This window comes from Taudactylus pleione, unplaced genomic scaffold (genome assembly GCF_031769625.1).
Source record: "Taudactylus pleione unplaced genomic scaffold, aTauple2 ptg001381l, whole genome shotgun sequence".
Classification (NCBI taxonomy): Eukaryota; Metazoa; Chordata; class Amphibia; order Anura; family Myobatrachidae; genus Taudactylus; species Taudactylus pleione.
The window spans coordinates 1,112,956-1,127,220 of record NW_028285781.1 but is presented as its reverse complement, the minus strand read 5'-3'; the positions used below and the strand labels follow the sequence as shown (position 1 = coordinate 1,127,220).

General features: G+C 45.6%; 1 protein-coding gene across 1 annotated transcript; it reads left to right on the top strand.

The window, feature by feature from the left end:
* The first annotated feature begins 7,363 nt into the window (after positions 1 to 7,363).
* LOC148442957 (signal recognition particle 14 kDa protein) lies at positions 7,364 to 12,478 on the top strand. Its single transcript, XM_088463467.1, has 5 exons — positions 7,364 to 7,521; positions 8,566 to 8,638; positions 11,565 to 11,677; positions 11,779 to 11,811; positions 11,995 to 12,478. The coding sequence occupies exons 1-5, from the start codon at positions 7,498 to 7,500 to the stop codon at positions 12,082 to 12,084; spliced, it is 333 nt and encodes a 110-aa protein (XP_088319593.1). The 5' UTR covers positions 7,364 to 7,497; the 3' UTR covers positions 12,085 to 12,478.
* The last annotated feature ends 1,787 nt before the right edge of the window (positions 12,479 to 14,265 follow it).

The following is a 14,265-nucleotide window of genomic DNA, read 5'->3' as shown; positions in this document are numbered from 1 at the left end:
CCTGGTAGTGCCCCCAGTAGTAATACCCCCCCTGGTAGTGCCCCAGTAGCAATATCCCCCCCTGGTAGTGCCCCCAGTATTAATCCCTCCCCTGGTAGTGCCCCCAGTAGCAATATCCCCCCCTGGTAGTGCCCCCAGTATTAACCCCCCCTGGTAGTGCCCCCAGTAGCAACATCCCCCCTGGTAGTGCCCCCAGTATTCCCCCCCTCCCTGGTAGTGCCCCCAGTAGCAACATCCCACCCTGGTAGTTCCCCCATTATTAATCCCCCCCCTCTGGTAGTGCCCCCAGTAGCGATATCCCCCCCCCCGGTAGTACCCCCCGGTAGTACCCCCCGGTAGTAGCCCCCCCAGTAGAAAGAAATGTAAAAAAAAAAAACACTTACCTGTAACCCCGCTCCTGGTCCCGACGCTGCTACAGGCTCCTCCGCAGCTTTGCATAATGGGAGAGGCGTCGTCATGACGACGTCTCTCCCATTACCCACTGCGGGAGCTGGAAGATGGCTCCCGCAGTGGGAGCAGCAGTAGCGCGCTGAGAGTCTGACAGACTCTCAGCGGCTGCTGATTATACCAAACACATAGCTGCCGGCTCCGGCGGCTGTGTGTTTGGCAGTGTGTAGTGCTGACCGAACTCCGTCCGGTCAGCGCTACACACGCGGTGCAGGCTGTGTCACAGTGACACAGTCTGCACCGCGGCCCGCATGGTATGCTACTCAGCAGCGTACCATGCGGGCATGACCCTCACTACCAGGTTGATTTTTTTTAAGTTTGAAGGTTAAGTTGGATACCCTGAGTTGTCTCTGCCCACAGTGCATGTGTGTTGTTAGTTAGTGCATTGAAGGGCTGTGCTAATTCCTGTCCTTCCTTTCTATCGCATGATAGTTTTTCCACCTTGAGGTTTAAACAATAAATAGCTGACCTTTTTATTGCCAACCTATGTCTCTGTGTCATTATTTTAGTGTCAAGTTACTATAATTATTACATTCATATGGAGTTGGGACCCCAAGTGGAAATGGAAATTGGCTCTCAGAGTGGCATAGACCTTGATCCAGATAAAGCCCGGCGATGAGTAGAAGACCATCTTCAACACACAAGTTGGACATTATGAGTGTTTAGTAAAGACCTTTGGTCCATGTAATGCCACAGCAGTTTTTCAAAGCTTCACTTATGAAATATTTTACAGACCTTCTATATACCGTATATACTCGAGTATAAGTCGACCCGAATATAAGCCGAGGTACCTAATTTTACCACGAAAAACTGGGAAAACTTATTGACTCGAGTATAAGCCTAGGGTGGGAAATGCAGCAGCTACTGGTAGTAATCCCCCCCTGGTAGTGCCCCCAGTAGTAATACCCCCCCTGGTAGTGCCCCAGTAGTAATATCCCCCCCTGGTAGTGCCCCCAGTAGTAATACCCCCCCTGGTAGTGCCCCAGTAGCAATATCCCCCCCTGGTAGTGCCCCCAGTATTAATCCCTCCCCTGGTAGTGCCCCCAGTAGCAATATCCCCCCCTGGTAGTGCCCCCAGTATTAACCCCCCCTGGTAGTGCCCCCAGTAGCAACATCCCCCCTGGTAGTGCCCCCAGTATTCCCCCCCTCCCTGGTAGTGCCCCCAGTAGCAACATCCCCCCCTGGTAGTTCCCCCATTATTAATCCCCCCCCTCTGGTAGTGCCCCCAGTAGCGATATCCCCCCCCCCGGTAGTACCCCCCGGTAGTAGCCCCCCCAGTAGAAAGAAATGTAAAAAAAAAAAACACTTACCTGTAACCCCGCTCCTGGTCCCGACGCTGCTACAGGCTCCTCCGCAGCTTTGCATAATGGGAGAGGCGTCGTCATGACGACGTCTCTCCCATTACCCACTGCGGGAGCTGGAAGATGGCTCCCGCAGTGGGAGCAGCAGTAGCGCGCTGAGAGTCTGACAGACTCTCAGCGGCTGCTGATTATACCAAACACATAGCTGCCGGCTCCGGCGGCTGTGTGTTTGGCAGTGTGTAGTGCTGACCGAACTCCGTCCGGTCAGCGCTACACACGCGGTGCAGGCTGTGTCACAGTGACACAGTCTGCACCGCGGCCCGCATGGTATGCTACTCAGCAGCGTACCATGCGGGCATGACTCGAGTATAAGCCGAGGGGGTGCTTTTTCAGCACAAAAAATGTGCTGAAAAACTCGGCTTATACTCGAGTATATACGGTACATTTTGTGGTGATGGTCATATATTGTGTCAATATTCTAATCTTTTCCCAGTCTGTCATCTCATTGTCAACATGTCTGTCAAGCTTTAACTCATCTCTAAAATAATCATCTTTACTGGAAGAGTTAGAAGTGTACGTTTGAGCAGACTAGGGATAACCATCGACCATTGATGGTTTGCCACCAATGGTTTACAATATTTCCCTTGATGGCGGAGATCCAGTGCGGGCCTCATTTTCTTGGCCTCCCCATAGGGTACCCTATTGTCTGTCTGGGTATTAGCTGAAATATATCATGCCACAGGTGAAAGACATCATACTGCTGTAGAATTATTTTGCCAATAGAGGGCAGCATAAAACAAAAACAATTGCAAGTCATCTTATCACGTGTGGGATAGATTCTTAGGGCTCTATTTACTACAATCCGCCTATTGAATGCAGATTGTAGTGTGATAATTCAGGCAATATCACAGGGATTTACTACAAATCCCTTGCAGGGACAGAGCTTGCAATAAAGCTCTGTCCCTGCAAATCCCCTTCGGAGCCTTATCACGGTATTTTCGCCAAAAATACCGTGACAAAGTGCTTGCGCATCCGCCGACCGGCCCACCGCTGCTACCCCCCCCAGCACTAAGCCCCGCCCCCACGATCGCGGACCCCCCCATAACCCCACCCCATGCCCCCCCCTCCCTTAATTACACTTACCTGCATGATACTGGCCTCCGGTGATGTTCTCCATGCCTCCGGTCAGGTGATCCCCCATACTCCACTGGGACCCAATCACCTGATGACCGGGCAGCAGTGCACTATGAGAGACCAGCTGACCGGAGGGGAGTCATCACCGGAGGCCCGAATTCTACTCCAATTGCCCTGTAATAACTATAGGTAATACTAAAATAATGTGAAAAGGGTGTGAAAACACCCTTTTTCACTTTATTTTCGTCAAAATAATGTTAATAAATAGAGCTCTTAATAATGTAGGTTTTATTTCAAATAAGTTACTCTTGGTAACTACCAATGTTATACTTGCCAAAACTACAAAAGTGAATTACACTGCAATAAAAAAGCCTCATACTTATTTTTGAAGAGATGTTATAAAATAATTCAAAACACAGATATAGCCAAGGCATTTATTAGATGTAATATTACATGCTTTGGTCTGATATCAATCCTCAGTCATCACTCAAAAATATAAATATATATACACTTACATGTACTATACAGGTATATTTTCTCATAAATGCTAAAAACTGTAGATACTGGATGTATTTAGGAAAATCTGTCAAAAGCAAAAGTAAATCCATTATTTGTTAATCACAATCCTGAAAAAAGAGAGGTGATCTACCGCTCTAGATATAAATGATAAGTTAACTTTGTGTCAAATTCCACTTAGTGTTCATCTGTCGGATTGATATAATGTATCACTAGGGGGTGCTAGCACTAATAGCTTGGGATGGGTATGGAATCCCAGCGGTCAGAATCCTGACGCCGGCATCCTGACAGGGTTAGGATACTGACACCTGTCGGTCGGTATCCTAACCCTCCCCCTCTCCCTACGCTAACCCACCCTCCCTGGTGCCTGAACCTAACCCCCCTAGTGCCTAAACCTAACCTCCCCTTCCCTGCACCCTAAACCTGAGCTGTAGATTTCAGTGGGCATTCCTGGGAAATAACACGGGGTGACTAGCCATACGCAGGCGTGTTGCTGACAGAAAGTGTATCTAAAGATGCAATTACGCAGACACAGGACACCATGTTTAGATAGAAAAACTTCACCTGCTATAGGGCTGGTACAATCTTTGATGGTGTGACCGGACTAGGAGCCCAATTCAGCAAGGATCGCAACTGCGATTACGCACGCAATCGTCCGATTGTTGCATTCTGTGTATGCATCGCAGTGCGCATACGCAGACCAGCCACTGCGATCGCAGTGACTACGCAGACCCATTGCAAAGTGATTGACAGGAAGTACCATTTGTGAGAGGTGACGGGGGTGGTCGGTGATATTCAGGCGTGCCAGTGCGTTTGAACACTGTTGCAGGGGCGTGCATAAATTATCCACTGCGATGGCATACGCAGCTTGAGCTCTCACTGCGTACTGGTAGATTAGCAATTTCTGAGTAAGGTCTGAACTTGTGTAAGTGTGCGTGAGGCTGCGATGGTACTCAATGTTACAGATGGTTTCGCAGTCTTGCAAAGTATTATGGATGTGTGTAAGGTAAGGTGGGCCTCCTTATGTAGTGCTGCGATAGCATAATGATCTCAATGGGTTAGCATATCATCGCAGTGAGACGGCGTGCATAATCGCAGCCGTGATCGCAGTTGCGATTCGAATGCAGCACTTGTGGGAGACCATACCCTACCGCAAGCACTTCAGTGTGTAAAACAACCATCTGACGTGTACTATGACGCTGCGTCTTAATTATGAACGCCTCTGACACGGCACCACCACTCCCCCGTTTCCAGTGACCAACCCGTCACCACCCACAAACGGCTTTTCCTGTCACTCATTCAAGCAAGGTGTCTATGCGCAGCGAGCGAGCGCTTTGCAATCACATGGACTGGTTCGCACGCGTGCACTGTGATTCGTACGCATGCGCAGACATTGGCTGGCTGCGTGCGAACGCATCCTAGCGAGCGGGTCTGAATCGGGTCCATAGAGTGTAAGCTCCACTGGGGCAGGGACTGAGGTGAATGGCTAAATATTCTCTGTAAAGTGCTGCGGAATATGTGTGCTATATAAATAACTGGTAATAAATAAATATGTATTCTCTTCAAAACGATCCTGTCTCCTGATAGGTTGCTGGCTATAGCAAAGTCTAGGCTTGTTTAAATTATCAGACTTGTATGGTTTTTATAGGTTTAGCTAAACCAAGATTGTTCAGGGAATTATTGATCAACCAAAAAATAAAGATCCCCTGAGGTGAGCCGGTGTGAGGTGCCTGCAACAGGCGTCCGTTATACTCCATCTATCTGTTCAGCACCCCGGCTCACTCACAGGCATCTTACAGCAGCCGCCAGCACAGCTCCTTTCTTCTCCTCCCGGCTCCCCTCTGCTTTTATATAGCCAGCCTCAAGCACCCTCAATTCCCACCAGCTGCACACATTCCCTCTCACTGCCAAAGCTCCTCCCGGGGCACAGAGGAGCAGCATTCCTTCTCCTGGCTTTCTCTAGGTTCATCTTCGATGTTAAGGATGCTGCTGGATGTGGTGAATCTGGGGTGATTTTGAGTGCGGTGTTGCATTCTTTTTTTTTGCTAAAATCCACGCACGCTATGAGACCCCAGACTGCGTAGTCCATCGCAGTGGATAATTTATGCACATCCCTGCAATGGCGTTGTAACCCACTGGCACGCCTGCGTTCGCCTGACCACTCCCCCATCACCACCCACAAACGGCACTTCCTGTCAATCACTCTGCGATGGGTCTGCATAGTCACTGCAATCGCACTCCCGATCACAATAGCTAGTTCACGCACTGCGATGCATGCGCAGAACGCAATAATCGTGTGTATTAGCAACTGCGTTCCTTGCTGAATCAGGCCCAGAGATAGTTGTAAATATCTCTCCTTTATACACTGCTAGCACGGAGGTGTCCATAACACTGTCTACCCTGGTGTATTATAGCTGGTGACATAGGTTGGTGTCTAGCTGCTGAGAGTACATGGACCCAGGTTCACAGGGCCAGTGTCACTTGGTTGGTTGTGCTACAGTATGTATGGTAAGCACTAGATGGCAGCAAGTGTTGCCTGTATATTAGAGAACAGTGCTGTCAATGTACATACCAGGGGCCTAAATCAGAGGTGCACACTAATGTAGCATCAACTATCTGCAGCACAACTGTGTCTTTATGCCAATGTCGCCAGTGGTTTTCAGACGCCCTCCAGCTGCGGAGCGAATCCACCACTGTGCGTATTAAGTTGCACCATCGAACATCGCACCAGCCCTAAGGATCCGCAGAATGTCCGTCTGAACATGGCAGCCAAAATCACATTAACTGCGGCAAAAGCCACAGTTGCTGACGGCGACACACCCGCTTCTGGCTAGGCATCCCCATTACCATCCACGAATGCCCACTGAAATTGCCTCACAAAATTAATTCTGAGGCTTTCAGGGCTAACCATCGCACGCAGTGCGACTTGGACACATGTGCAGACTGGAAACATTGTTCACTTGCGTGCGGCATTGACTTAATGTGCCTCTCAATCAGGCTCAGAGAGAGAATATAAATGAGTAGGATTATATGGGAAATTAAATGTGCAGATGTATAGTTTATAGTACTGTAATCCTGATATCTGCCAGCATATGTATACCAGTGATCTGAAGGTGTATACAAAGTAAAGGCATAGAGCTGGCTCTCTCAGTTACCGCTTCTGCCTGATCTAGCTACAGACTGGGGGCCTGATTAATTACTAAACGCAATAATGCGTAAGCATGCAATTCAACTGCGATAGTATGCTAAACCATTGCCATTGCAATGCAAACTCATCCCTGCATAAGGACGCCCACCTTACATTACACACATCTGTAATACTTAGAATAGCGAAACCATCGGTACAATCGAGTACCATCACAGCCTCACACATACTTGCACAAGCTCTGACCTTACTCAGGAATTGCTAACAACCATGCACGCTATGAGACCTCACACTGCGTATGGGATAGCAATGGATAATTCATGCATGCCCCTGCAACGGAGTGCGAACGCACTGGCACGCCTGCGTTCGGCTGACTACCCCAGTCACCTCCCACAAACTAGACTTCCTGTCAATCACTCTGCATAGCTGCTACAATCGCAGTCCCCATCGCATCGGCCAGTTCGCGCGCACACACACTCCGATGCATGCGCTTAACGCAACAATCGGCCGATTGCGTGCATAATTGTAGTTGCGTACGGTAGTGAATCAGGCCCTGGTCCTGTAGTCAGGAATGAACCTTCTTAGTTTTACTGATGGAACATCGAATATTGAAGCTCCGGCAGATGTCTTGTTGCCACTAATGGGTAATATCGATCCTTGCCTTGCCTTTTCCATCGCCAATGTGTGCTGCTAATGCTACGTGTTAGTATAATACTAGTCTTTTCCCCCTCCAGACGCTAGGTGTCACTGCCCTGAAAAGAGAGTACTACTCTATGATTAGCTGCCCCTCTCCGGGAAGGGATTAGACACATTACGGAAGCTAGACCTTACCGCTCTACGGCTGCTACTGGCTGGCTGGCACGCACACCCCTTGAACTGCGGCTCCCAGTGACGTGTTTCCGGTGTTACTTGTGCTGACTCTGAGATCAGCATCAGCTCTGTGCTGGGAAGAAGATGGTTCTCCTGGAGAGTGAGCAGGTGAGGCACATGCGGGCCCCCGGGAGCGCGGTATGCTGATGCTGGGGATATATTGGCGGACAAGGCAATGAGCACACGAGTCCCCTGTGTAGTACGTGTTATGGAGGCTGGGAGCCATGTAATAGACCAGGGTCCTGTACATTCACTTTTTCTTGTGTCAGTTCTACCCAGGGCCTTCGTGTTGGCAGGTAGTGCAGATACCCAGACCCTGTATCAGCCTCTATACGCAGTGTACTGTGCAGCAGATAATGCCTGGGAATGGCTCCAAAACTTTATTACTTATTAAGCATTGCATGTATGCCAACCCTACCCGTCATCAGGTGACATGGAAGACTCATTGGTATTATTTTTGGTCTCCCATCATATGGCCTGTGTGGTATTGGAACAACATACTCTGTACAAGGGTAGAACAATAGCCATAGTGGCCTGGGTGACTGCTACAGTCCATCAGTTTGCTTTCCTTTATGGCTGATAACAGAAGTTCCTCTCTCTGGCCGTATCTAATAGCCGAGGAAACTGCGCTTAATGAGATGCGTTTTCCTGCGCAGAAAGCAACAGGATATGCCCAGACTTCCCATGTTTAGTAAACGTTGCGTAATGTACCCATTTACCTACTTACTGGGTTATGTGTGCGCACAGCTTGGAGAGAATTGTCCAAAACATTTCTGTGGGGCTCAATAGCATCTAGTTCTCAATGAGTAAGTTCAGTTAGGAGAAATGCAAAATTCCTTGTTCCAGCATGATGTGCGGAGGAGTGCAGAAAGTACATTAGCCTGAAGTCATGCATTTTAATATGCACCTCAATGGGGTTGCAATCTAATATGCACATTGTAGGGCGCCGTTGCCGGTGTTCACGCTATGATGCACCACCATGCTCATTGCCTCTAGTTGACTTGATCCCTAAATTACATAATTTCTCCACTACCCTTTTCTCATCACAATCTATATAATCTTGCGCATTATAATCTGAATCCTGCGCATTATAATTGCTTCCCGCACAGGTTTTTAATTCCGTATTAATTTAGTATTTTCCTTTATTTGCAGTTTCTGACTGAGCTAACACGATTGTTCCAGAAATGCCGGACAACTGGAAGTGTCTTTATTACCCTAAAGAAATGTATGTATAGAAGACTTTCTTTTGTTTTTCAAATGAAGTAGTTTGACTTGAATTTGTAATGTATGTTCTCTTTTGTATTGTATAACAGGCATACTGAGATGGAGTATTGCTGAAGCTGCTTCACCACCTGTTTTATTAATAATCATTTATATGGTGAAACAAAGGGTCTGTAGCATTGTACAGGAAAATTACAGTGAAACATACAAATGGGCATAGTACAATATATTCAAAAAGACAGTACAGCATGAAAAACAACCAGTGAGTGACCAACAAATAGAACCGCAGTCAGTTCTCTGAGAGCAGACAGACAGGATCAGTGCTGCTGATCAAGTGGGTTTTCACCTGGGACTAAGGCCCTGATTCAGAGCCGGACGCTCTGACAGAGCGCTCGCTCTGAATCAGGACGTCTTTTTTTCTTTTTTTTTTATGGTGCGGCCTCCTGGCTGCTCGCATTGCTGTGTGTTGCCACTCACAGCTAATGCGAGCGGCCAGGATGATGGTCGCGATGGTCAGGACCCGGAGTGACGGCTTGCCCGTCGCTATCTGGGTCTCGCACATGCGCATGACGGAGCCGGCTCCGTCGTGCGCATGCGCTCTGGGCCACCATCGACTCGGTTGTGAGTGCTCAGCGCTTGCGACCAGGTCTGAATCAGGCCCTAAGTGTGGGGTGAGGACAAAGTCAGACACCGGATCCTTTGTAGGTGTATTATCAGCAAATTAGTTTTTTTTGCATTACAACACGGTTCTATTGAATGTTCTGAATAGTCTTGCTCTTTAGCACATGAATGCTGAATATGTAATAGATAAACTGAAACAAGCAAGGCATATATAGTTTATTGTCTTATCACGTATGAAATGCCAATCACAACAGTCTAGTAATATGGGAATGTATCCATGCAATAACACTGAGTTTCTGGAATATTTTGACACTACGGTAGGTGTAGATACTAATGTTAATTGAGTAACAAGCTACTCCACTATCAAAAAACAAAATCAGAGATTATTATTTATTTTACAACAGCAAAATAATTATTTATATTAACCACTTGCCTGGCGTGGTCACATAAGATACGACCACGCCAGGCTGGGCTTTGCCTGACATGGTTGCATCTCATGATTTAGAAGTATTGTTTTTCACACAGTCTGCTGCTTCAGTTTTTATGACGGCAATTTGCATATACTCCAGCATGTCATGAAGAGTGATCAGTTGAATTGCAATTAATTGCAAAGTCCCTCTTTGCCATGACTATGAACTTGATTCCAAAAACAAAATTTCCACTGCATTTCAGCTGACGACATGTCAGTGATTCTTTTGTTAACACAGGTGAGTGTTGATGAGGACAAGGCTGGAGATCACTCTGTCATGCTGATTGAGTTAAGCTGGCCACACACTAGACCAACTTACATCCAACCAGTTGATTGGTTGGAATGAAAATCTGGTAATATGAAAGCAAATGACAATCAGCAATTTGCTCCCAAAAGCCGGAAAATGGACAAAAACTGTTGTTAGATGAAAATTGTCGTTCAGACAAGTTTGTTAAATGTTTGATCTAAACAATTTTTCAGTTTTCTGGCATTTAGGAGCAAGCTGCTGATCATAATTTACTCCCATACGTTACCAGATTTTCATTCCAACCAGCCAACTAGTTGGACGGTTGGATGAAAGTTGGTCTAGTGTGTGGCCAGCTTAAGAATAACAGACTGGGAGCATTAAAAGGAGGGTGAAGCTTGAAATCATTGTTCTTCCTCTGTTACCCATGGTACCCTGCAAGAAAACAATTGCAGTCATCATTGCTTTGCACAAAAAGGGCTTCACAGGCAAGGATATTGCTGCTAGTAAGATTGCACCTAAATCAACCATTTATCGGATCATCAAGAGGTCCAATAGTTGTGAAGAAGGCTTCAGGGCGCCCAAGAACGTCCAGCAAGCACCAGGACCGTCTCCTAAAGTTGATTCAGCTGCGGGATCGGGGCACAACCAGTGCAGAACTTGCTTAGGCAGGTGTGAGTGCATCTTCACGCACAGTGAGGCGAAGACTTTTGGAGGATGCCCTGGTGTCAAGAAGGGCAGCAAAGAAGCCACTTGTCTCCATGAAAAAAACATCAGGGACAGACTGATATTCTGCAAAAGGTACAGGGATTGGACTGCTGAGGAGTGGGGTAAAGTTATTTTCTCTGATTCCCCTTTCAGATTGTTTGTTTGAGGCATCTGGAAAATCACTTGTCCAGAGAAGGAAAGGTGAGCGCTACCATCAGTCCTGTGTCATGCCAACAGTAAAGCATCCTGAGACCATTAATGTGTGGGGTTGCTTCTCAGCCAAGGGAGTGGGCTCACTCACAATTCTGCCTAAGAACACAGCCATGAATAAAGAATGATAGCAAAGCATCCTCCAAGAGCAACTTCTCCCAACCATCCAAGAACAGTTTGAGCAACAATGCCTTTTCCAGCATGGTGGAGCACCTTGCCATAAGGCAAATGTGATAACTAAGTGGCTCGGGGAACAAAACATCAACATTTTGGGTTCATGGCAAGGAAACTCCCCAGACCTTAATCCCATTGAGAACTTGTGGTTAATCCTCAAGAGCCGGGTAGACAAACAAAAACCCACAAATTCTGACAAACTCCAAGCATTGATTAGGCAAGAATGGACAGCCATCAGTCAGTATGTGGCCCAGAAGCTGAGTGACAGCATGCAAGGGCGAATTGCAGAGGTCTTGAAAAAGAAGGATCAACACTGCGAATTTTGACTCTTTGCATAAACAATGTAATTGTCAATAAAAGCCTTTGACACTTATGAAATGCTTGTAATTTTACTTCAGTATACCATAGTAACATCTGACAAAAAGGTGCAGTGTTATTTTCTAAATTCCTTTCCAAGTAGAGCGTTCCGAGTTTAACACACTTGTGTGATCATGTTGTTAACAGATGATGGTCGAACAAGACCTTCCCCTAGTAAAGGCCATTCAGAAGGCAACGAACCATCTGATAATAAATGTCTTTTGAGAGCCACCGATGGAAAGAAGAAAATTAGCACAGTGGTAAGTGGTCAGACAGTAAATAGAACACATTCTCAGTACCTGTACGTGCTCACTAAAATGTTCCTGATTTGTGTTTTTTCCCTCCCCTTTTCTCTCAATAGGTCAGTTCTAAAGAAGTTAACAAATTCCAAATGGTAAGTGCTGCAATTGATGGGAAGAAATGGGCTAACTTAATAAATACTGTGGAGGATCCTTCTCGTTACCCAATACCGGTGCAATGCTGTTGGGTTTAAGAAGTGACTGATATCTGGACATGTCTGATTGTTAATGGGATATTACTGTAGTGGAATACTTACTCTTATTTTTATTTTTTTTAGGCTTATTCAAATCTACTACGTGCAAATATGGATGGTCTGAAAAAGAAGGATAAGAAAAGTAAAACAAAGAAAAGCAATGCCACCCAGTGATGGACTTTGGATGCTGCTTAATTTGAAATAGCCAAGAGCAGTGGGAAAGAGCACGGCCTTTATTCTCTGTATTCCACCACAGGCCAATAGGTACAGCCGGAGGCCAGAGATGGTGACATTCACACACACTGCTCTGCTGCCTGTTAGATTTCATTTTATTTTATTTAGTAAATGGAAGACTTTTTCTTTATTTGTTGTACTGACTGTCCAGTAAGGGCAAGTATTGTTCTTTTATTAAATTGATGCTAAATTCCAGAGCGGAGTCCTGAAGCTGACAGAACAAATGTAGCTGGGTGGCATATTAGAATGAAAATGGTTATAATATACAGTACTGTAAGTGGCGTATTGTTTTGCCAGGTGTTTATTTTTTCATGGATAAATGAATCTCACCCTGCTCAGGGTCATGATATTGTATAAATTGTCTGTCATTTTCCCTGACCTCTCTAAAGAATCCGGTCCTGTGAAAGCAGATGAGTGCTGGTGTCTCTGCGTATTGGGCAATTATATACACGCAAGCCGTATGTTGCACTTAAACAAATGTTACATTATTTTGAAGGATATTTAATTTTTTTTTCTTAACTTTTTTTTTGGGCTAAACCGTTTTGCAAAAGGGTCTTTTGAAATATAACCCACCCCATCTAACAACTGATTTGATACTCTATAGCAGTTTATATCTAGCATGTACATTTTCGTTCAAATCTTGGTGTAGGACTTAATTTGCCAAACGATTGATTTTTTTTTTTTTCCTCTTATATGGACTACACAGCAGGCACAACTGCATATTCTGTTGTATCTTGGGTTATATAGAATATGAACCAATGGAGAGCTTTTAGCTAGAAAAAAATAAGTTCTGGTAAATCTTACCTCCGTTAAAGTCCACAGGGAGACCTTGGGGGGCCTATGGACCCTGAAGAAGAAATAGTATTTTTCTCCTATGGATGGAGAATGAAAATCACCTTATCTATAATTCTTCTGGTCATAAAATAAAGTTGTTGTTTTTTTTTTAGAATGTAGTGTAAGAAACTAGCAATGCGTTTTACTTCATATTATTGTATCTTTGTGCTGATAACTGCTGAGCACAAGTCCTGGCTGGATTTTTCTGTTTGTTTCCCTGCCAGTGTGGCTTATTTTTAAAGGTTCTATTCTGAGGTAACATTATATAGGCATCAGCACTTTGAGGTATTAAATTAATTTGGAGTTTTTTTTGTAATTAGATGTGTCAGGGTAGTGTGGGGAAGTGGCAACTTGGGAACTCTGTAAATGTCTCTTTCCTGGAATTCGCACACAAGCTGATGGAAATATTCCATGGTTTACGCTCCTTTTATTCTTATTTGAAAATGAGACCAGATACACTGCATGGCCAAAAGTCTGTGTACACCCGAACATCTCCTCACCCTTATGAGCTTGTTGGAGATCCAAAATCATGGAAATTACTGTGACATTGGTCAAACTTGTGCTACTATAAAATACCTTAGTCCTCTGAGATTACTTTCCATTGGTGAGGGTGGGGGTGCTAATGTTGTCTGATAAAACCTGGCTTATAATTGGTTATCCATTTCATCCTCAAGGATCTAGAATAATAATTGTCAAGTGACCCGGAAATCCGGTAGCAAGCACGGTTGAACACTGGGACGACTTGTGTAACCCGGGTCCTGCTAACACCCTATGGAGAGCCTGCTCGCAGGCACTTGGAGATGTCATCGACAGAAGAGAAGCCCCAGCAATAACCTGGGTCTAGCCTGCGGTGTAAACAGGTTTCAAGCCGCTGTGACACGGCTTGCAACCCGTGTTCAGTGATCAAGACTGGACCTGGGAATTTAATGTAAAAGGGGCATTATAGAGCACTGGAGACTGCATGGCTGTATACATGATTGTAGGCACCTGTTAGCAAGCGGTGTGACTGAAATGGCCAAACACATGAAATAGAAGCGGTGTCCACAAACATTTGGTAATGTAGTGCATAAAGCTGTGCAATTTGTAATAATAAATGCTCGCTGGCATCTTTAGATAGAAAATGCACATTGCTGAATTGACCAGATCATGAGCAGATTACATCACATACCAGATTGGTTTGATGACATCTGGTGTAATGCTGCCACCCCTGTATTTGCTGCAAATTCACTACATTGCACACCATTGCTTATGAGGTCCTGACACAGTATAAATAATGCTTGCTTGACA

Coding starts and splice junctions, on each gene's coding strand:
- LOC148442957 (XM_088463467.1), top strand. CDS start 7,498: ATGGTTCTCCTGGAGAGTGAGCAG. Junction 8,639..11,564: donor CTTTATTACCCTAAAGAAAT/GTATGTATAGAA, acceptor TGTTGTTAACAG/ATGATGGTCGAACAAGACCT. Junction 11,812..11,994: donor AAGTTAACAAATTCCAAATG/GTAAGTGCTGCA, acceptor TATTTTTTTTAG/GCTTATTCAAATCTACTACG.